The sequence below is a fragment of the Gorilla gorilla genome, chromosome X (genome assembly GCF_029281585.2).
Source record: "Gorilla gorilla gorilla isolate KB3781 chromosome X, NHGRI_mGorGor1-v2.1_pri, whole genome shotgun sequence".
NCBI classification, from domain to species: Eukaryota; Metazoa; Chordata; class Mammalia; order Primates; family Hominidae; genus Gorilla; species Gorilla gorilla.
Genome location: NC_073247.2, coordinates 30,162,430 through 30,187,149, shown reverse-complemented (window position 1 = coordinate 30,187,149; position 24,720 = coordinate 30,162,430). Strand labels below are relative to the sequence as shown.

The window sequence follows — 24,720 nt, the reverse complement described above, 5'->3', positions numbered from 1 at the left end:
ACAGAAGTAGATTTGTTGAATCCTGTGGGGGTGTTTGAAATGGTACCAAGAGCAGGCTGAAATCTAATCAGCCTTCACTTATCAGGCTTGAGTTCCTGTATGTTGAAAGGGTGACGATTAGTAAGAAAAAGGCCAGGATACTTTATCTTTCCTTTGCACATTTAGAAAAATCCCCTCTGCCTTGCTAGCATTAGAAGCAGACCATTCTTTTTTCTCTACCACATCACATCAGCTTCCATTAAAAATCAACAGCAGCAAATATAAAGCCCCATCTATGGAAAACCGTTTAAGGCAACACTGTGCTCCAGTGCTTCAGGGGTGGGGTATTTGCCTTCTGCACCAATGGATCGGTTTCTCATATCCATGCCTTTCTGACCCAGCAGCTTTTAAAAGACCAAGAAGCATTGCTCTGCTTTCTACTGCCTCTCTCTAAGAGACCAGGGCTGCCGTGCCTCAAGCCATGTCCCAGAGAGCATATTTGAGACAAGTCAGCTTAATTTGCCTGCATGCCTAGGAAGCCTCTCTTTAAAATCTGATTTGGGGAGAAGAGCTGTCTCTAAATATTTTGCTTTTCCCATCCAGGCGAGCGACGGAGGCGCCGGTGCCAGGTGGCATTCAGCTACCTGCCCCAGAATGACGATGAACTTGAGCTGAAAGTTGGCGACATCATAGAGGTGGTAGGAGAGGTAAGCGACCTGGCCAGGCAGTGCAGTGGCCTCGAATGGGCTGTCATAGTCACTGCTTACCCACCCATGAAGACGCCTTGCTACAGACTCACAGGCTGTTTGGCCTTGAAGTTAGGGATCCTCTAGTTGAGTCTCCTGTCTGAGAAAATGGCTTTCCCCAGAGGAATGCCCCCAAGCCAGCTGAGTTCATACCTGGGGCCATTGGAAAGCATTGTCTCTAACACAGCTTACTAAATACCTCCGAATTTCCAACGCAGTGCCACCAAGTTTCTCTTCTACTTGAATTGAGCATAGACTCTGGGCATCCAGAGTGACCCAGATCCATCTTTAGAGCATGGATTTAGTATTCATTGTGGGGGACGCTGTGGATTTAGAGGGCAAAAAAAGGAGTGACATTTCTTAGAAGACCTAGTATGTGGCAGATGTGACAAGATTCTTTAAGCATTAGCCCATTTCCTCAGCCCACACGGTTTATTGTGCGGGATGAGGAAGGAGGATCAAGAGACCCTAGAAGACGCAGGGCTGATGGCCAAGCCTGGTCCCTGTGACTGGAGACCCTCACTCTTCCTGCTGTACCACATTCTCTTATTCCTGCTAGTGAAATGTCCCTCCAGATTCCCTCAGGCCTAGGGGATCCTGGGTTTCAGGCTTAGAGCCTTATCATTCATTCTGATTGAACAGTTGTATCTATATCTAGAAACACAGTTTTCCATTTGCTTATTGCTTGCTGGTACCCTCTGACCTTACAGAAACCCACAATTCATAGAAAAGGAAGCTAGAAGTTGAGGATGACTTTAAGGGAGCTGTCATGTGGGTGGAAGTGGCAGGGGTGATGCTAGAAGCCAGATTTCCTAGCTCTCATACATAACCTAATGTGAACATGTGTCAGAGTTTTATTTAACTCATTAATGAAGGGATCTGTAAGATGGTAAGGCTGGCCTGAAGAGAATTGTGAAAGAGCAAAGATAATGACTGAAAAAAAAAAATTTAAGATTGCTAAGTTACATGCAAAACTACATAGTGCCCTACAGTGCAATAAAACTGTAACCTTTGAGGTTATCTTTTCTAGGGGACAAATCCTTTGCATTTCTGCTCGTCAAAATTTATTTTTGTTACTACCTGGCAAGAATCATTTGCAGTGCTCTCAGTTTTCACCAGTTAACATCCACAGTAACAGAGTTGTAAACTAGCCTCATAAATAGTACATAGTGTGCCAAGCAGAGATACATGTCCCTCCAGAAGCAATTAATGGGGTCCCCAGTGTGGCACTGGGAGGGCATGCAGGAACCCCTTTTACCTACTTCCGAATTTTGGATAATTAACATGTCATTCATCCTTTTTTACCCCTGGTGGCAAGCAGGGCACATAGGAGACATTTATTGAAAGTTGAATGAGTGAAAAAATGAATGGACAACAGAGAACATTTATTTCGGTGGTAGAATGACAAATTTCTTAAGGCTGTAACCATGGAAAGAAATTCCAGAAGAAAAAATAAACAGATGTGACTAATAAGAAAAATGGTTAAGATTTTGGTATGATTTGAAGCTAGTCCAGCTAAGGAAAGAGAACAATAAATAGGAAAACATTTGCAATAAATTATGACAAGTTATTATATATGTAGTATGTGAAAATATTAGGAAGCTATTATAACAATGATAAATAATAGATAAATTTGCCATAAACACAGATCCCAGACGGAGAAAAAAGTCTTAACCACAAGAAAATATTCCACTCGACTGTTAATTAAATAAATACAAATTAAGACAATAATGGGTTTTTACTTATGAAAATCCTAAGAAAATATTTAGTGGTTAAGCTGTTGGCAAGGCATAGAAGAACTGGTGAATTTGTATGTCTGTATTATGAAGCTATTTGGCAAGGTATGTCAAAAGCTATAAATATCTGAATAACACTTTTTGACTCAGTGATCTCATTCCTGAGAATTTATCCACAGAAACTGATTAATGAAAGAAGAAACATGTGAAACGTGTTAATTACAGCAGTATTTGTGATAATGAAAAATAAGAAGGAGAATTAAGTTGTATTTTCCAAGTAGAACGTTGTGAAGCCATTAAGATGGTAAACACAGGTTTTTAGATATGTATTTGTTATGATACTTTGCATTGTAATGATCTGTTATATTCTAAGCTGAGAGCTTTTCAATGGCAGGGACCTGATTTTTATCTGTTTTTATATTTGTGGTACCTAGAATAGTGCCTGAAACCTAATCTGCACTTTAATAAATGCTTGCTGAATAAGTAAATGAATCAATGGAAATACAAAAAGAGTTTTTTGCAAATTGAACAAATCAGAACACAAAATTGCATACACTAGGATAAAACCATGTAAAATATATCTATATGCTTGTGATCAAAGACTGAAAGGGAACAAGAATTGAAAATGCTTCTGTCATAGAAGATGAGTTTTCTTTTAATATTGTAATAATGCATTAAGAAAAACCACAAGTCAAGACAAGGAAAATGATTAATACATTTCTCAGAAATATTGCCCACTTTTGCCTGCCTATTGGCTGCAGAGAAACTGAACGTTGATTGCTTAAAGGAGAAAGAGGAGCACTCGCAGAGCTGTTACTGGATTTGCCTAGAGGCTGATAGGCCTTTGCCATCATCTACAATACCAGCCTTCTTTCTATTATTCGCTGCCAGCTAAATCCTGTTCGTCATTCTGGACTTGCTTCAAATAGGAAAAAGGAAAAAATAACCATATAGTCTATGATATTTACGTAAAACAAAACGTAAAGGCTGGCTTTTTAATCCAAAGTTTTAAAATACGATCAAAAACTCCCCATTGTTCCAGTTTACTTGTTATATTGCAGAGACTGGGCCCTTGTCACTATATAATATAAAATCTGTCCTTTTCTCTTATAGTGAATGTTATATAAATGCTAAATGTAGCTCCTCTCTAATTCCACTGATGATTAAAAATAAACAGAAAAAAGCAATAAACAAAAACCCCTAAATCACAGAGAGATCAAAGCAAGAACATAATAGTTTTGCAATACTGTAGGATTAATCTATTAATAAAATATAACATGTATTGTGTATGTGTATATTATATTTTTATTGATTAATAGATGGATTTCTCTAATTTTGCAAAGCTGTACACACACACACACACACACACACACACACACACACACACACACACACACACACACAGTTTCTCTTTTTGCCCTGACAGATAAGCCTTAGGAGGATTTTGAATGTATGGACTAGTTTTTTTGAAAGAGTTGAATCAAGTAGAGAATCCTAAAGTCCTAAAACATCTGCCTTAATATCTAATTTTAGCTTAAAATATCAAAATGAATATTCGTTCATCATTTATCAATACAATCTTGTGACATGGGGCCAAGGCCACTTCCCTAAATATGGGTTTGCTGGTTTGAGTTCCATCTATCTCTGCATCCATAGTGCATCCTGTATGATTCCCATTGGTTTCCTTCTCAAGTTCTACAGCCCACCACCCGCCTCCAACCCCTTATCTTCTTTAGTTGTTGCCTTCACACCAAATTTGGCAACAGTTTTTTTTTTTTAAACATTCAGATCATTACCTTTATCCCTCCTCACCACCAACTCTTTCTCTTCACACCTGTATATTTTTGTGCAATTTAACCAAATGTGTGCTACCATTAATGAGCAAAAGGCTTAAGCAGGTTTAGGTAGAAACAACCTTGACCCTTAGTCGGGTGAACAGCTTGCTCACCTGGCAGGAGCGAGTCTACCAGCCCTGAATGCTCAGCCTGAGCCAGCCTCCAAAGCGTGGTTTAGGGAAGGAAGGGAGTGCTCAGGGCAGTGTGGGCATAGTGGAGTTGGCAAAGCAAAGCACCTGCCAAGAAAGCACCTGCCATGCTTCTGGCTCCTGGCTGGAGAGTGGTGGTTGTGCTGTGAAAAGAAATCATCATTGTGAACCTAAAGGAACCAGACTGCCAATTCAAAAGGAAAGTAGCAGGCTGTGAATTCCTGGATTGATATTTTTAAAGAAATCATTGTGAATACACACTGGGTCATTTTTATCCTGAATGGAGAAGACAAATAAATACAGGCAAAGTTCTAATTATAGGAAGAACAGAGATGGCGTGTGAATGAGATTTACAGGAGAAATGGCATTTGAAGGCCCCTGGAATTTTTATGCAGGCTTTTTGGCTTATGATGTGTTTTTGTTGTTGTTGTTGTTGTTTTGTTTTGTTTTTTGTTTTTTGTTTTTTTTTAAAAGTGCATTGAAGCCACTTTGTTTTTCTGTGTTATCTAGAGCCTGGGAAAGGAGCCACTTTTCCTCTTGTATTGGATTAGCTTGGTCTTAGCCAGTCTCTCAGTCGTGGCCCAAGGGATGTTCAAAGATTCTTGCTTTTATGTGTTCTTTATGGTTACTTTTTGGGGTGTTTCTCAGTGGCCCCCAGTCAGGCTGGCTTAAAGCCTAACCTGGTTTTGTGGCTTGCAAAGATGATAACTTCCACTTTCAAAGTACTTTTGCATCTTCCTTCTTGTGCCCATGGAATATTTGGTGCACTCAGCTAGAGTTAAATAGGCCCTTGAACATCATCAAAACTTTAAATCAGTCAGACAACTTTTGGGGGTGTGGATAGGCCCACATCCTCATGTCATTTTTTGCCCATGAGAAGTCAAGTTTATTCAAATGCTGATCAGTTAATAGGTGATCGAAGCATACTGAAGTTCTGACCTGTTAAGATAACGCCTTGCTTTAGAAGGGTGTGTATCTCTTTGCAAAAAGAAGATAACATTAATATAAAATATCTGCTTATTGGAATTTGATAATCCAAAGAGCTTGGGCTGTTCTACAATTATTTCTCCAAATAACTTTGAGGTGAAAACCTCTGATTTCCTAATGTGCAGAGATGGTAAAACATTCATATTAAGGAGAAGGAAGCCGTGTTTAGAAGAGAAAGTTGATTAGATTTGAATCATCAGTGTGCAAAACAGGCTGCAATCATATAAAAGTAGCATATTTGCAAGTTTAAAGGTATTTATAATAGATTTGCATAGCTGTGGGATTTATCAAATATTTCAGTGCTTACACTCTGAGAGAAACTGTATTTGTTGAGATTTGGAGATTGATTGAACAGAACCTGTCCCTTGAAACATGCTCAGTCTAGTGAGGGAGGGCAAGATATACACAGCTAAGGTAACTATCAACCCAAGATGTTACCAGAGTGGCAAATGATGGCATTGACGAATGAGAGAGGAATTTAAAAATAGGAGTAGTCACAGAGGGTGAAGAAGATGCTTTGTAGAATAGGTGAGGTTTCAACTGAAGATGCAGATGGTAAGTGGTATTTGTGTTAGGTGCTGGAGGAAGGAGGACATGGTGTTAGTAGAGCCTTGCTCTGCATTAGGGGAGGACCTGTGAAACTTTGGGACCTCCCCTAATGCAGACCTCCCCTAATATTTTAGGTGTAGAGTATAGAAAGCAGGTGCTGGTGGATGCAGTGAAATGGGGTTGAGATCAAAGTTATAGTGCTGGCCACACTGAACTTTCAAAGGAGCACCTGTTTAAAGATTCCTAATCTGGAGGTTTCCCAGGTGAACATATCTCCATAACCATTTTCTCACCTGGAAATAGCAATGGGAGAAAACTTGAGGATCTTGATTCATCAGAAAGGTTATCTTGCTGGCTTGTGTTACCATTTGTTCATATTTTTTAATTGGAATGATAGAAAGACCTTAGTATTGGACTCACTTAGGAATCTGGGGACCTGTGGCTGTTTTTGAAGGACAGGATTATCAAGCACTGCTGAAGGAAGTTTCCGAAAGCTCTACCAGAAACCCTTTCCACTCTGATGAAAAATCATGGATGTTGCTCTGTCTTGTTGGGCAGTTGGCCTGAGTCTTAAATAGAAATTGTATATGTTTTCTTAAATGACTTCCCTTCCAATTACTCTACAGATTTCTCTTCGAGGGCCGCCTCTCATGTAGAATAGCCTTGTTCTCAGAAGAGTGAGGGGAGGGAATGAAAATCAGCTTCCCTATGTGAATGGAATGTTCTGGTCCAGCCAGAAAGAGGTAATCATACAATGAACTACACAAGAATTAGGGGAAAATATTGGTCCAGCCGTTTAGGACCTAGATAATGCTTGTTTATATTTGGCATAGCCAGCTTTCCCACATCCTCTGAGATTGAAAATAGTGTAGGTGTTTATGCCTTCAGGAAATGCCCCCCTTAAAGATATATTTTTTTTTCACCAGTTCTAGTGATAGAAAAACATGTTTACCAGAAATAATTTGTATTATTTTCAGCGATATTTAAAAAGTTAAATTATGTCTCAGCACATTTATATGAAGTTCTAGAAGAAGTAAAATGAATCAAAGGTGATAGAAATCAGATTAATGATTGCTTGGAGGTGGATTGACTAGGAAGGGGCACAGGGAACTTTCTGGAGTGATGGAAATGCTTTGTATGTTAATAGAGGTGTTGGCTACAATGGGCGTTTGTCAAAACTAATCAGCTTGTATTGTTAAGTTCTGCATTTATGTAAATTATACTTCAATTTTGAAAAAGCTTTAAAAGCTGTCTTAACATTTTTCTAGAGTTTTAAAAATTCTCAAAACACCTTTCCCAAGTAAGAGAAAGGAACAGTATTACAATTTTCATTTAGTTACTCCTGAAAAAAAAAATTGAGGAAAATTTTAGCAGCGTTAAGGTGTGGGCCTTTCCTTAGACTTTGATGTGTCACTTTTCTTTTATGGGAAGAATGGTAAAACAACTCTTGAAACAATGAAGCTGACTTCATTTGTCTGGGTGCATCCCCCTAGCCCCAGGCTTCCCTCAAACCCACCCCTCTAGTGTGCTTCTGACTGGGGTTTGGGTATCAAAGTATTCACTGGATGAAAAAAAGCTATAGTCATCCTTAGATGAACTTTTTCTGTCTTGCTACTTGTGCCCTTGGGTAGACTGTAGACCTGATAAAGCCTCCATACCCCTTCTCAGTCCAGTTGACAAGTAAAACTTCAGGGGTGATAAGTAGGAACTGGCCTGAATAGCCAAGCACTCACAGGGAGCACACCATCTTTTCAGTCACAGACTTCCTCTTTAGTGCCTTACAAATGGGGTGCAAGAAGGGGTGGGGATGGGAGTATTGAAGTTCACCCAGGTGTTTGCCCAATCTTCAACAGGGTTAAGATTTAAAAACTACTTCCTTGGACCCTGAACCCACTTAGATGCTGTTGATTGTAAAGACATGAAAATTGCAAGGCCCTCAGATAGAAACTGTTGAAGTGGTTTTATTCCATCGTTCTCAAACGCTACCAGGTGTAAGCTGCTCTGCTCCCAGCTCTGGGCCAAAGGTGAGATTCACTCTTGGGGCATGGTGAAATTGTATCTTAGCACATTTATGTGAAGTTCTAGAAGAGGCAAAACTAATCAAAGGGCTCCAGAGCTGACTGGGTTGGTCATAGAGGGACACAGGTGGGATTTGTTCTCAGCCTAGAGCCAAGGCCTGCAGAAGACTGTTTATGAGTGGGGAAGGGCATCTGCCCCCTTTTATTATTGTCCTTTCCTTGGGGTGGAAGTTATAAGCCCTTGGTGTGGTATTTGTAATCCCTACTTTGTTACAAAGAGATGCATTTCTTTCTTTTCTTAACTATAGAAATGCAAACATAAGCAAGCTTGATTTCCAAGCAGGGGCTGTTCAGGCTCTGTAACTGCCTCTCTCTTGTTGGAAACTTCTCAAGGATGGAGTCTTTATCTGTTTTGTTCAGCAGTGAATCTGTCCCCAGGTACTGGGGCAGTGCAAGTTAGGTGCTTACTAAATATTGGTGGAATTGGGAGGACAACACAGTCCTGGGTGTGGCAGTACCTAGTTAAGAACAGTGGCAAATATAGTTAGGATCTCTCAGTTCCTTTTGCTCCTCACAGGAAGGAAACCTTTTTCTGTGGGGGAAATCAGGGCTCTTTAGGGCCCCATGGAGGATTTTTCCCAATAATGTCTCTGCCATTCATTCATTCATTCATTCATTCATTCAATATGTGAGGCACTGTGCTTTACTCTTAGAATGAGTGAATGAATGAATGAATGAAATCGCATGGCAGTGTCCGTGTCCTCGTCTTTACACAGGAAGTTGAACTAGAATATCTCTGAAGAGGGATAGTGTGAGGTATCATTTTTCTCTTATCTCCAGCCTCAGTCTCGAGACCAAAACATCTGGCCTGGCTATAGGAGGAAATAGTACTGAACGACTCTCACTGGTACTGGGGCCACCCCCACCACCCCCATGAAGGGCTCCAGCTCACAGAAAAATGAGCATCGTGCCCATGGTGCACCTGTGATGGGAAGTGTGTCCCCAGGCGATGAGCAGTGGTTTTATTGTCTGCCCCTCTACTTATTGCGTGGTTAATGATAGGCCTCTGCCATTTTCCCATAGGCCACTCCTCTCAGACTGTGCTGTGACAGCGATACAGGCATCTGAGGGTGTGGTGAGGTGAAGATACGTCTGTTTTCCCAGCAGACAGCCTGCTTTTCCTACACATCAGGAAGGCTTCCCTCAGGGATCTTGGGCAGGAGCCACTTATTACTAGGAATAGGAATGTTCCAGACATCTTCAAACTAAGTGGGTTGGAATTGGCCCAGCTGCCCCGTGCTGTTGGGGATTATGCCAGGGACTGCTCATTTGTGGTTCATGCCCTTGATTTTCTCCTCCTGCCATGTGACTCCTGGGAGAGAGAAGGACATTTTCTGGTTTCTTATTCAGTACCGGCACAAAGGACTCCACTCTACAAATCCTGTGACTATTGATACTGAGACTCATGGTGAATCTTCCTAACCATCTAAGCCTATAAAAAGCTCCTTTAAAAAATAATATGTGTCAGTTGAGTTGGCACAGAAACATGGAATGATTTCAGTGGAAATGCTGTGAAATGCCACGATTTGGTATCAAATAGTCGTTGGGACAGTTGTGCATGAATGCCGTCATCTGGATTCTCTCCCGAAGATTTTGTGATTGTGCAAATGTAATTGCCACTCTGTAAGTCTGTATCCTACAAGTTTCCTTATAAATGCTCTAAACATGTCGTTCTGGTTATCTCCATTCCACATGCTCCATCAGCAACCCCCTTTCTCATACACACCTGTCCCCTAAGTATGGCTGCCATTTCTTCTTCTAAAAGCCTACCTTAATTTTGATTTCTTTTTTCTCAAAGCCTTCCTTTAGCACCCCAGATCTCAGTGAGCTCAACTTTGTGTAACAAGTTTGATGTGTGCTAAGTCATGGTCTTTTCTCATCTATTTACATTGCATTGCTAATGTTTAGTCATACCTTTCTATCTTGGTAGAGTATTCACTTCTTGAGGAAAACTAAGGACATGTCCTATACAGTTCTATGTCCCGCAGCCCCTAGTGAAGATTTGTAATGCATATATACTTCTAACACAGATTGAGATGCTGCCCTAAAGACGACAACTGTGAAGTGTGTTAATTATTCCCATCATGCAGATAGGAATAAAATGGGGTTCATTTTGGTAGGACAAATTTGAATAACGTCACACAACTACTAAGTTTCAGGATAGAAAAAATTCGAACTGGACTTTTGACTCAAATTTTCTTTTTCTTTTTTGTTTAAATTATTTTAGCTTTTACATTGTATTTATTAATTTGGATTGGTAATACAGACTTTCCTCAACTTAAAATGGGATTATGTCCCAATAAACCCATCATAAGTTGAAAATATCATAAGTTGAAAATGTATTTAATACACCTAACCTACCAAACAGCATAGCTCAGCCTAGCCTACCTTAAATGTGTTGACAACACTTCATTAGCCTATAGTTGGGCAAAGTCATTTGGCAAAACAGCATACTGAAGAGTGTCGGTTGTTTACCCTCATGATCACATGGCTGACTGGGAGCTGAGGTTTACTTCTGCTGCCCAGCATTATAGAAGTATCGTACTACCTATTGCTAGTCCAGAAAAAGATCAAAATTCAAAATTTGACGTATGGTTCCTACTGAATGCATATCACTTTTGCATCATCATAAAGTCAAAAATCCTAAGTCGACCTATTGTAAATTGAAGACTGTCTGTACGTGCACATGGTAAAACAATTCCAAAGGTTGTATTATACCACACCATACAGCTTGTAACTTAATACTTGTTTGTTTTCAAACTTCCCTTATTTTCCTCCAAGAAGCCGGTTTGCTATTCTGACTTCTGCTGTACTACTAGTGGCTCTATTACAAAATCCAGGGCCAATTTTTTTACGCTTCTGTCACACATCCCTGCTAGTTGATCACTCAAGGCCAGCTCAGACCTCAAAGGGCCTCAAATCCAAATCTGCCTCATCCATTCTCATTGCTCCTCCGATTCAGCCTTCCCTCCTTACCCAGATATCATAGTCTCGCTGCCCTTCCTACCTCCCTACCTCCCTACCCCCTTTCGGTTCATCTTAGGGTAACTTAGAACCCTTCAGAAATGTACAGGAAGCTCTTACACTTTCTGATTGAGTTCTTAGCCTACAGATAAATTCTTAACTATATTTTTTTAGGCTGTTTAGTTAGTTTGATAGTCTGGGGAAACCATTCTCAGTTTTTAGATAATGCTTTTAAATGCATAAAATAAAACACATAAAATTATAAAGGGAACGATTTATATTGAAATAGTTATCAAATTATTTTAAGACCAAATTTTGATATAGTAATCTATGGGTATCCTTATTAATAGACTAAATAGCAAAGGTCTCCTAGTAGGTGTAATAACTATCACCATTTCAAAGCAGCAATGAGCACATACAATATTTTGAGATACCCATAGCATCTATGATGTGATATGAAAATATCTGTGGTTTGTTTGGTGATGAGTCACAGGTCCTTCTAATATTGGTGTGTTACCTACCCTACATTCATAACCAAAGCAGATGCCAAATTTCAGTTAGAGGCTAATGAAAATGAAGTATTAATTTTGTCTGTTTGCATTTGTGGATCCCAGGTAAACACCCCCTTCTTTAGCCTGAATCTCAAGGCTCTATGTGGTCTTTTTTCTTGTTCCCTGTTAACTTTAAAGCCATTCAGTCTCCCTGTGTGGGCTCTGCATGCTACACTATACAGATGGGAGGCAAAATTGGAAACCACCATGTCTAACCTGACCCATGTATCTCTGCTCTTTTGTTTGTATCTCTGCAGGTAGAGGAAGGATGGTGGGAAGGTGTTCTCAACGGGAAGACTGGAATGTTTCCTTCCAACTTCATCAAGGAGCTGTCAGGGGAGTCGGATGAGCTTGGCATTTCCCAGGATGAGCAGCTATCCAAGTCAAGTAAGGAAGTCTACCCTACCAAGCAGGAGAGGGGCGGGGGACCGGCAGGCTGTGCTCCAGCCTCCCTTCTGTTCTGTATCCTATGCCGAGAGGCTATAGTAAACGCTTACGAGTATTTTTTTGGTTATACTGCCTTAACCCACTGTGGTTTAGGAAGTTGATCAATATAAAGGTGTGACCCATAGCCACACATTCTGTATGTCTCTGGATAGGTAACTGCCAGCCTTCATGCCCTGGTAATACTGTCTCATGGGTGGCCCATGTTGCTGTGCCTCCATATACTTCTAGAGTGTTGCTTACTGTAAGTTCATAATTATTTAAAAAATGAACCAAATGGGATTGTCAGTATTTCTCAGCATCCCTTGAGGGACTTGGAGAAAAATTACCAAAGAAAAAAAAATTACTGGTGGTGAGAAGTGAAGTGCTATGACAAGATGAGTGCATGCCAATCCCCTTAAAAGTAGGTCAAGACAACTGAGAGTCCAGGTCCCACCTTGGGTGGTGAGCATGTGTGTCCTTCTACGATGGTGACAACGAACTTCAGGTCTTTCTTTCTCCAGGGCTTGAAGGTCTCCCTCCAGCTTCTCTGCTGCCCTTTCCAGCTCACGGAGCAAAAGGTCAGGACCGGGAAACTTCGTTCTCCCAGTCACTAACCCAACTGTGGGCGTCTGTGTATCTCTTGTGCTGTCTTGAGCCAAGGTCATGGGCATGAATGTTGTAGGAGGCTCGACTGTGCAGCACTACCTGGGGTTGCAGAATTTCCTTTCTGACAAGAGGAGGGCAGCTTAGTCCTGCCCAAATCATTCTTAAATGTCTTCCTTTTTCATTTGGAAAAACCTGACTTGAGTGGTGTTCTCGTGTTAGTTTGTGTCTCATTTATTTAACCAGTAGTATGATTAGACAAGTGTCTGATTTGGAGGTAACGCCATTTCCAGAGAAGTGCTCAAGCGACTTCCTTCACTTGGTGTCTCAGCAGCTCTGGATGATGTAGCCTGACATACCGAGAAACAGCAGCACTTGCTGGTTACCCAGTGGCTTCAGCAGTGCTCCTTCCCTCCAGTGCCAAAGCCTGGGACCCTACTACCCCTGAACCCCATTCCATCCTAGAGTCTATGGTAGGAAGCACTGGAAGGGGTTGGGGGGGAAACGAGGTGTCTTGGAGCTCCTGTTGCCTTCTCTGGCTCAGGGCAGGGGGATTCTCTATTAACATGGCCCAGCTGATGAGGACTACTGGGAGGGGAGAAGGTGTCCTTGATCTCACATTAGTGGAAATTACTATTGCTTTCAAAATCTGTATTAGAATTCTAGCTGCCCTGGTGTCTTCTTTTGTACTCTGGAATAACTATTGTACCTGGTAATTAGATCCCATAATAACAATACTCTATGTCAGGGACATTGTGGATTAAATGGGATTTTTTGGAGGGAGGACCAAATTGGGTCATTATAACATTATTTCCATGAATAAATTCATTACAAGTTCCAATAGCAATAATGTGCATAAACCACCTTGCTCCATAGCAGACCCATAATAAATGGTAGCTCTCACTGTTAGTCAAGATAACTGTTGAGACATAACCAGTTAGTATCAGTTGCTTGGAGGTTGCTTGCATACTGAGCGATAGCGTGTTGGCTGAGGCATTGTGACTGCATTTGGAAATTACTTTGGAGTTCCTCTACTGATGCAGAGGAGGAGATCTGGGGAAGTATTAGACAACCTCTTTGGAAAAGTCTTGACATATTGGTGTCCTGCCATCTTAGCTATGCTCTCAGAGCTGGAAGATCAGAGGAGTAATGCCTCTTGTATCTTTAGAACTATTGAAACAAATTGACTTCTCTCATTCCAAGTCAGTAATATGGACAGTTCACTCTGTCTGACCCCTCAGCTAAAGGCATATGGTGCTGCAATTCCTGGTACAGAGGATTAGGAGGTTGGGCGGAATGGTCTTCCCATTTAGCATTATGTCATCACCTGCTCAGAAGGGGCATTTTCTCTTCTGGAGACTGTTCCCCCCACACACTTACTGAATTAAAAGCCTTCCATTTCAAGACCAGGAGAGCCCAGTGGTTTCAGCAGCCATGTTTAGTTGCCATTTTTGAGGGGATTTTGAGTCCCCTGGAGAGGCATGGTCCCCTAACAAGGATGGCTGCTTCTGATAAAGGATACATGGCTTTTGTAATCTTCCTGCATGTACAGTTAAGGAAAAGAGGGCCCATCTCTCCATCGGTTGGTTCATATCCATCTATCTATCCATCCTTCTTTCTCTCCTTCCTTCTTTCTTCCTTCTGTTCTCCATTCATTCTATCTTTATTGACACCCCATTGTTACTAAAACACTGTCCAAGGCACTGATGATATACAGAGACAAATCAGACAGGGTCCCTGCTTTCAGTAAGCTCACACTGCAGAAAGGGGACATGCAAACCCGAGTTCAGCAAAGTGTCCAGGTGCTCTGCAAAGTAAGCATCTGAAGAAGAGTGGGGCACAAAGAGGCCAGTCCCATGGGGATGTGGGGCTTCATAGAAGAGCAGATGTGAGAATAATGAATAGCTTGCTAAATTGAAGTAATTCCCTAAAAGAGAGAAATAGTATCTCTCAGTGTTCTGACAGAATTTCCAGTAGCAGGCCAGGCATGGTGGCTTATGCCTATAATCCCAGCACTTTGGGAGGCCAAGACAGGTGGATAGCTTGAGCCCAGGAGTTCGAGACCAGCCTGGCCATCATGGTGAAACCCTGTCTCTACTAAAAACAAAAAAACAAAAATTAGCTGGGCGTGCTGGCACATACCTGTAATCCCAGCTACACAGGAGGCTGAGGCATGAGAAGTGCTTGAACCCGGGAGGCAGATGTTGCAGTGAGCCATGATCACATGACTGCATTCCAGCCTGGGCTACAGAGAGAGACTATTAAAAAAAAAAATATATATATATATATATATATATACACACACACACACGTATATATATATGTATATGTGTGTATATATATGTGTGTATATATGTGTGTGTATATATATGTGTATATATGTGTATATATATGTGTATATATATGTATATATGTGTATATATATGTATATATATATATGTGTGTATATATGTTTATTTGGTATTTGCATTCTTCACATTTCTGCTTCCAGAAAGTATTTGAAGTAGTTACTGAGTTGAATTTTGTGTACCAATGGATGAATATGATAGAAGAAACATTGGCATTATATTTATAAGGGAGTATGCCAAGACTGCTTGACACATGGTAGGTGTTTAATAAATGCTTGTTGAATCCCCTTTTACTATAAGGAGGCATTTTTATTTTTGAATGACAGGTGAAAATCTTTTGAACTTGCTTTTCTCTTATTCTGATGTATTTTTCCATATCGTGGTTGGTTATGAAAGTCTCTAAACTTTCTTAGATCTTTGTTTAGGGTAATCTAGTCTATCAAGGAAAGAATTGCAACGATTGTATTGGTGGATATTTTATCCATTTTACCTCAGAGAGGAAAATTTATAGTTATGTAGTAGCAGAAACTTTTCACTGCATATTTACATTTGAAAACATCTTTACCATTTTCAGAACTTATGAAACCTTAAAGGTAGTTTTTCAAAAAAGAGTCTTATAAACTTTTTTATTATTGAAAATTTCTAACATAAACAAAAATAATAATAGTATAATGAACCTCTGTGTACCTATCACTCAGCTTCAGCAATTATCAACCTTTGGCCAATTTGTTAAAATTATAGCCCTCTGCACACTTTGTCCATATTATCTTGAAGGCAAACCCCAGATATTATATAATTTCATTCATAAATATTTTAACATGCATCAATAAAAGAGTGTCTTTAAATACCATTTATCTCACACACATAAAATTATGGCAAGTCCTTAGAATAGTTAAACACATGGTCACTGTTCACTTTCCCCTAAAGTCTTCTTTATTACAATTCATTTGAGTCTGTATCCAAATAAAGTACATACGTTGCAGTTAGTCAGTATGTCTCAAATCTGTTTGAATCTATAGATTTCTCCTTCATATCTCCTTTTTTTCTTGTAATTTTTTTGCTAAAGCAACTGAGCCCCTTTGTCTATTAATTTCTCACAGTGTGGCTTTTGCCGATTTCATCTCTGCTGTGTCATTAAATCTGTATTCCTATAAATTGATCATTAGATCTAGGGACTTGATTAGATTAGATATAAATATAAAGCCTGAATATATATATATATATATATATATATAACCTGAATATATATATAAAACCTGAAAATATATATATATAACCTCAAAAAATATATATATAGAGAGAGAGAGAGAGAGCGAGAGAGATTGAGTGCGCATGCGTGCGTGCGCGCGAGAGTAAACCTGCCACCTAGGTGGTAATGGATAATCCACTTGGAGGCTCATAATGTCTGGCCGTCCTACTTTTTGAATGTTAGCAGCCATTGATAATTGTCTCCCAAACCTAGTTACTCATTAGGGCTTGCAAAGAGGTTTCAACCAGAAATTTAAAAATAATAATAAAATGGGCTCCCATGTAACAGATCAATAGTCCAAAAAAGTGTTTAGTAAATTAGGTTTTTAAAAATCAAAACAGCCAAGTGGTTGTGCTAATAGTGTAGGCAGAATCTTATGATGTTAAGGTGGAAAGGAATTTAGATATTGTTTAACTCAGTGTCGGGTGAGAACACTGAAGCCCAGTGAAATTAACTCCCAGGCTTCTGAGTGATGGGGAGAAAATGACATGCAAGCCTTCCATACACATTCTGGTGCTGCCTCCATTACACAAATAGTTTACCTTTCCACAGGTCATCTGACAAATTTCAAGCCTGAGTACAGTTTAGCTTATTTCTTCTTATTGTCACGGATCATGATTAGTTAATTGCCTTTTCAGTTACAATTTTGCACATGCTACTGTTGACTAAATAATGTGCAGTGGCAAAGGAATCCAGATACGACTGTTGTCCAATTTCAATTTCATACATATTTTGCCTTACATTTAAGACATAAATATGTCTTTTCTTTCACATCCTTTGATATTATTTGCTTTCAAATAATGGTTGTAAAACTAAAAGTGTCCCTGTTTTTTAATTGTATAGCTACAGAAACATTTTCAGTTATTTCTCACAATCTTCAGAGGGAGAAAGTTTGCATTTTCTTTCTGTAACCATTAATAACCATGAGTTTTCTGTTGTTACTGAATTTCTCATTTTCCTAATTCCTTATTTAAAAAGTTGAGGTTCTGATAATTTAGTGACTTGGCAGGCTAAGACAAAGATGAAGATGGAGGCCAGGTGTGGTGGCTCACACCTGTAACCCCAGCACTTTGGGAGGCTGAGGTGGGAGGATCACTTGAACCCAGGAGTTTGAGACTGGCCTAGGCAACATGGTGAAACCCCATCTCTACAAAAAATAGAAATTAGCTAGCTATGGTGGCATCTGCCTGTGGTCCCAGATACTCAGTAGGCTGAGGCAGGAGGATTGCTTGAACCCAGGAGGTCAAGGCTGCAGTGAACTATGATTGTGCCATTGCACTCGAGCCTGGGCGACAGAGCAAGACCCTGTCTCAAAAAAAAAGAGAGAGAGAGAGAGAGAGAAAGATGGTTTTTAAAAATGTGTAGCAAACCACTGCCATGATGCAGAAATAATTGTGTTTCATTAGCTGTAAGAAATGGATTGCTCAGCGTCCCTTGCATATAAAAATGAGAGCCAGTCTGACAAATCCCACTCTGTGGCATCATTAGACTTTTTTTTTTTAAATATTAGATGATATTTGTTTGGAGTATGATGTTCTATTAGCAATGAAGAACGATGAGCAAATTGATGTGATAGTTTCAGGCAAAATTAGATGCTAGCATAAGTGTATAGTTTTGTGTGTAAATTTTAAAACTCTTCCCTTTTATAGTGTTTGCTGCCTTCAAGTACTAATATTTAACAGTGACAGTATACTATTTCCCCCAATAAGATCAACGTCACTCATATTCATAACCTTTCCAGTTGGCTGCCTCTTTTGCTCTTCACACAGGACACCTATGTGTCCTCACCCAGCCCCAGCCCAGACTACATCTCAAATTGCCTTGCTGCCAATGCACAGAGAGACTTTGCAGAAAGGCTTAACCATTCAGAGACATCAGAGCCATGGTCTACCTCAGTGACTCTCAGGCTTGGTGTTAGGGAAGAACACATGGAAGTGTTAGTGTACTTAAAGGAACATTATCAAAATACTGCCTTTTAAAAAAATCTTACACTTCCTTTTTTTCTGACACTTGAGAGGACTGCTGTTGTTAACTTTTGGAGGGCCTCGCTCACAAAACAGCTGTGTTCTGAGGAGTAATGGTGACTTAATGACTGAAGTTAAGCAGAATTGCCCAAATAAAAACTAGCCACTATTACTTGCTCCACTTTTGTCATCAAAGTCCTCAAGAGCTTCAAATCTAGCAAGAACATTTGAAACTTTATTAGTCTTCAGATTATTCTTACACAGCCAGTGATTTGAATGCCTAAGTTTTTGCTTTAATTGGATAGAATGCATTGGTCAAAAAGGGCACATTTCAAAAGGAGGGTATACCACCATGGCTGTAGGACACGGAAATTGGAAATACCTGATCCCATTTAAGTTGTTGGTCTTCTGATCATTCACAATTCCTTTCCTATATGGGGAGTGCCAAGGCCCAGAAGCTGACAGTGTGGTTTCTCTTGGGTTTCCCATTTTAACATGGAGTGTTTCTAAGAAGTGAGACAAGTTGCTCTCTCCCTTCATTTAGTTCTACTCCCTGCTTCTCTGTAAATGTAGCCTAGCTTTTTCATTCTCCAGACTTATTAGGAAGCTGTATGACTGGCCTCCAGTTTGAATATTTAATTAACAAGCCATAATAAAATTTATTTCTCAGATAATTTAAAGTAATATGTTTATTAATTGAGTTTGCCTTTAGCAAATCATTTTGCCTGTCGGTGGTACTCTCTGTAGGGCATTTGTGTGTGTGCGTGTATGTGGGTGTGTGTGTGGGTGGGTGTGGGAGGGTGGGTTGGAGTACACTCAAACCAGGGCAGTATGTGTGTATTCTGTATAGTTGCTCATGGTTCCAGAGATATTTGGGCTTTAGCCAAGTGTTCAGCCTTATGCTATTGACAATCTCTACTTGTAACAGCAAAAAAAGATAATTTGACATTTGACACTGGGTGAGTCCTATGTCCTCATGCTTAAGTACAGTTTCATGACTGACACAGCAGAATCCCAATTAAGATGTTTTGAGAAATAGGGTTTTCTGGTGTCCTTGGTTCTAAGCAGAAAACCCCGTATGTTTATGTGGATGCCACTGTTGGTTTCAAACCTCAGTGGTGAAACCCCCCTCACCAGTATATTAATACATTTTCTTGCTTAAAGGTACTGAGGGTGACAGATCTTTTAAAGAGAATTCTGTGTCTTGTTTAGAATCTTGGGGACATGAATATTCGTTTTTATCATATAGGTCTCTAGGGGTAGAAGATAAAGGATAATGTGTCTAAATCTGTATTATGCATAGGTCGTATTCTCCAAAGAGAAGCTTGTGCTGTACAATTGAGTTAATTAAGGAGTCCAATTGATTGGATTCCCTCTGGTTAATTGAAGTTTTCCTATTCTTTAAGTTACAATGTTGAAAGGGCTTCCAGGTTTAAACTGGGCATAATGTACATGCCAGTCATTTGCAGAGGCAAGCCCCAATTTCTGGGTGCTTATGCCATACTGGTTGCATGGGGACTTTGGGCTCATTCTGTAACATTCTTAAATCCTGCCTAATGGTCTCTACTTAATTTTGTGGATGAAGCTCTTGCAGCAGATTCATTGAAGGCAAGTTCAGTTAAAGACTCTTCCTCTTCCTTCTTTTGCCATCATTTGCTCCCTCCTCCCCCCTCTCTTGTTTTTCTCTCCCCTTCTCTTCTCTCATTCACTGTCAGGAAAGACTACCTTTGAAGGGACAATTCTGTACCGAGCTGCACCGGGAAAGACGGAGGGCCACAGACGCTATTACAGTGAGTGACCTTAACAGCAGAAGGCAATTGTAAAGATAAGATCTGGGTACTTGTGTTTTTTGATGCAGCTGCCCTTTCCTGAGCTGCTCATGCTTATGCCAAGTGTCTGTGTGAATTTCTGATCCAAGGACATGGACTTATTTGTCTAAGTAAGTGCCATCTCCTTGGTGTGTGCTAAGAAGCATTCCCAGCACCAGCCCCTGGCGCTTTTGTTTGCTTTTTGCCTCTATCATGTATGTGATATGCGTGCATGAGCCATACGTGCAAACAAAGGAGCAGTAGCATTTGTCATGGCATATGTATTTGTACCAGTATCTCTGGGCTTCTGGGGTGGTGTAAGATGGCTTCCTGCAGAGATGTCAACCTCTCATGGTTATTGCTTTCTCTGAGTGGGTCACTGGAAACCAATAAACCATTTTGTCATTGTGTGGTTCAAAGAAGTAAGAATTTGACATGAAAGTCCATGCCAGAAATGGCATTTTGCTTTGCTCACTCAGCCAATCACCACATGGCAGACTTTTTTTGGCAGGACCAATGTGTAGCCTTTTGTGTTGTGAAATAAGGCTGCCAAAAGTTGAGGGGAAGGAGATGAATGAGATTCCCTTAGAACAGTTCTTGCCACACAGTGAGCTCCATCCATGTGAGTGTTAAATTAAAAATAGATAAAAATATCTCATGGATCTCAACTGATCAATGCTGGAAGACTGGGTACATTCCACAAAATTGGACAGTTAAAGGACTCTCAGAAACAAAACTGAGGAGGCTTTGTTCTTTTTTTTCACCTTGAAGGAAAAGCATCCACCTTTGTGTGCATATACACATATGCATACCTACCTATGTGTATGGATATGATGAGAGAGAACGTTGAAACATGAACACCAGAGCCATGCTTCACAAACTGGGGTCAAGTTTTTTTTCCTTGCCACTCCACCATGGGAAGATGCATGGCCCTACTGCACATGACCTCACTACACATGCAGTGTGCCGCCTGTGCCTCACCGTGGGAGTTTGACAGCACCTAGATTGCTCTGTGCCCTGGTCATTTAGATGACTCCACCACCAGCCACATGTCTGGAAGTTACACCAGTGCACACTGTTAAAACACTAAAGCATCGCCCCAGACACCACACTTTCTGTAGTTCTCTCACCACTGCCTACCTGTAATGAGCCCTTCATGAACCAGCCCCCGTCCACAGTCCACACTCTGGGTTGCACCACCCAAGAGTGTAACCTGGCATTCTGGGCCTGACATGGGAACATTTTATGGGATAATGTGCATGATGGGCACGAGTCACTAAAAGATATATCACTAAATGAACATGAAAATGAAAAGTCACCTTTCTTTCCCTCTAAAGGGAAGGAACTAGATTTTGAATTATTTTACCAACACAGATAGTTAGATATTTAATTTATACACTTAAAAGTGATAGAACCAGCCTGCTAGAAGTTCTGGAAGAAAAATCTGCTGTGTGTTTCCTTCCCGGGCCATGCTTGTGTGGTTGAATGACTGTGCAACCTCTCTCTGTGTAACGTAGAGTATTTCTCACGGTGATTAGTATAAACATATTAAGATGAGCCCAGAAGACAGTAAATCCCAAAAACCAGAAGCTCAGTGAAATGAGGATGGCAGTGGCTGAAAATATTATGGTTCTAGCTAATGGTGAATGATAAAAGAACCCTTGAAATTCTTGTCTTTGAAAAACTAAAATAGACTTGCCCTAATCTGTCTGCCCTGCTGCCTTCTGGTGGTGATGAGGGGAGCGTGCTGAGGGAGGGGGGTGGTGATGGTTTCTTTCCACTAATGGTTTCTTTATTTCACCCTTGAATGGCTCTTTCCAAGCCAGAAAGGAATATACAAGTCATTTATCACATAGAAAGAATCCATACGGCAAAATGAGAACATGTTAAGGGGGAAATGACACAATATTTAGACTCCAAAATTATATCTCCAGCAGGGATATTTGCAAAAACAATGAACAGATAAACACACAAATGGATAGCTAATGGGGGAGGGTTCTTGATGTTTACACACTCTAATCCTTCCTGTGAATTGCAGCTGACCCCGTTGTTGTGGGCTGTTCCCCATTCGGTCCTGTGTTTTTGCTCACAAATGCTGGTTTTCAGTTAATTAAAATGTACACTGGGGACCTTCCTCCTCCCCCACCCTTTTGGCTTAAAAATACCATTTTATGGAAAACGACAACAACAACAAACAAAACCATTGTTTTAAGGATTTGATTCTGAAACGTGTTAGCAGTTTATAATGACCTTTCTATATTTTGTCTGTTTTCATTTAACAGTTTTTTCCTGCACTGAGACTTCCTTATTTGAATGACTTCCACATTTTATGAGATTTTATGTGAGCAAGTATTTGGTGTATCATTCTTATGGACTAGGAGGCCACCTTACCTGTAGGAAGATAATGCACAATTGGCTAATAGAGAACAACATTTGATGGCGTACTTTCATTTCAAGGGCATGGTTATGATCAGGAGTTATGTAGTAAATGTTTAGGAGCTATTCTACACATCTAGAGGCTTTCAGAGACAGGTTAATGACAGAGTTTAGTATTCCATAAAATATTCTTTGAATCCTGCCCTTTGATGGCATAATTGATATACTGACCATCAAAGGAAGAATGTACACCCAGAAATTAACTAGACACAAATAGGCTCTTCCTTTTAGGAACATGACTGTGGGCAGAGCCTTGGGAAAAAAGAATCTGGGGAGGTAAGTGTCCATGTTGTCTTGCTAATAACTATTTTATGACTTCCAAACACATGCCACAGAAGGTCAAAGGAAGAGTGTCATGTCCCCAGTGTTCTTCTTTGGAAAGGGATTCAGCTTTGGGAAAACACTGGTGTTCAAAGGAGAGAAGAAGGGCTGTAGGTTTGGGGGATTCTGGCCTCTGGGAGGACGGCTTCCTTTCCCTCTTTAACAAACATGATCGTCTTGCTAGTGAAACCGTCTTAATGTCAAGTTTGGTTTAATGCTTTCCTAGAGAAACATGTCTGCATGCATTTATTCCTTGTGAAGCCATCCAAAAAGATTGAATTCTTTGGCAGTTATAATTTTGTGTGGTTTCTTTAATTGCTAATTTGTTTAAATGGCTTTTAGCTTTACAGTTTCCCTTTAGGAAATGTTACTTTCATTGCTAATTGCTAATTGACATGAGTCATAGAGATTGGAGGTACAGTATGTGGTACTGACTGGGTGGGGAGGCAACAGGGTGGGTGGGAAGGGTTGCTATTGCACAGGCTATGGGAAAACAAATTTGGATCAAAACCAGGCTCCCGGCTAAAGAGGGGTGAATTTCACATGTACAAAGATATCTGCTTTGGAATTAGATTTTCTGAAAAGTTGTTTTGATTCACATCTTAAAATTAAAAGTAAGGGGTGGGGAGATCAAACAAAACTCAGAGCCAGTCAAACTACTCAACATACTGAATACAAAAGCCTAGTGCAAGTTATCCTGTGCCCAGTCACACTTTTAGAGGTGGTTCCTGGCTGGTTGTGAAGTTCTTCTTCAGGGCTCTGGCTGATTTCTGAGCTCTTTCTCTCCCCATCCCCACTCTTGACAGGTTTAAGGGAAACCACAGGCTCCGAGAGTGATGGGGGTGACTCAAGCAGCACCAAGTCTGAAGGTGCCAACGGGACAGTGGCAACTGCAGCAATCCAGCCCAAGAAAGTTAAGGGAGTGGGCTTTGGAGACATTTTCAAAGACAAGCCAATCAAACTAAGACCAAGGTCAATTGAAGTAGAAAATGACTTTCTGCCGGTAGAAAAGGTATGTTCGACAGTTTCTATTTGATTTCAACTTAATGTGGAATATCCAAAAGTACATTGTGGGGTTTGGTGCTGGAGGCTTCCAATTCCTCTTTTAGGGTTTCCATGTCCTCATGTACTAGTTGTTTGTCCTGTCTTCTGTTTTAGCTCTCCCTCTGTGTGGGAACGACTTCCCTCGAAAGGCTCATGCTCTAGTTTACTGCTTTCTTTCTTGCTGATCTCTCTAGGGAATGCTTCTCAGGATGACTTTTGAAATGAACCAGTATTTCTCTATCTGCTTCCCAGAAAAACCCCTCATTCCTGGACCCGCCTAAGTGCATGACCCTGACACTTTTCAGACACTGGCCAATCTCTCTCCTCTCCTTGTACATTTCTCTAGTGCTTTGTGCTTGGGTGTGCTGACTGTGGTTCTGCACTAGAGTGAAGGAATTGTGCACCTTTTCTCTAAGAGTTAGTTGGAGATAATTTCAGACTGTTGAAAGGAAGTCTCCCGCAGGTGTGAATGATGGAGATGGCCTGTGCTGTGACTCCCTGGGTTGTTCCCTTCAGGAAGCTGGCTGTTTCCTTCTGCCTCTGGTTCTGGGCTAGTGAGAGGCAGGCAGCATGTTGCTGCTGAGTACGCGGTTACCACAGCAACACACCCAGAGCCCTCGCGCTTGTGGCTGCCGATGACGTCTACTGTGGTATACTTCTAAGCATTGTAGCCTTGCTTAGGAGTTGATAAATACTGTGGAATTTTCCAAATTATAATAAGCTACTCTCGTGCTGTGCTTAAGGCATGTTTGTTAATTCGATTTAGTGCTGAAATTTTTGCTTTGACATTTGTGCCAGCAGATTTGGGGGACGGGGTATTGGCAACCTCTCTAATTCAGGTTTATGGGTGGCTTTTAAGTGTTGTTGTTTTTTTTTTCTTTTCTTTTCTTTTTTTTTTTTTTGGTGGGATAACATTTTAAAAGTTGCATCATCTTCTGCAGCTGTAG

The 24,720-nt window shown here is 40.6% G+C and overlaps 1 protein-coding gene across 9 annotated transcripts in view; it reads left to right on the top strand.

The window, feature by feature from the left end:
- Positions 1–24,720, top strand: part of SH3KBP1 (SH3 domain containing kinase binding protein 1) — a 354,705-nt gene that overhangs the window by 179,097 nt on the left and 150,888 nt on the right. For 4 of the 9 annotated variants that reach the window (XM_055376717.2, XM_055376720.1, XM_055376722.2 and 1 more), the window contains 5 exons: positions 583–686; positions 11,832–11,961; positions 12,522–12,578; positions 19,880–19,954; positions 23,536–23,741. In XM_055376717.2, coding sequence (XP_055232692.1) covers positions 583–686; positions 11,832–11,961; positions 12,522–12,578; positions 19,880–19,954; positions 23,536–23,741 — 572 coding nt within the window. The remainder of the gene's footprint in view (positions 1–582; positions 687–11,831; positions 11,962–12,521; positions 12,579–19,879; positions 19,955–23,535; positions 23,742–24,720) is intronic. The other 5 variants (XM_055376721.2, XM_055376725.2, XM_055376724.1 and 2 more) reach the window with 2 other exon arrangements.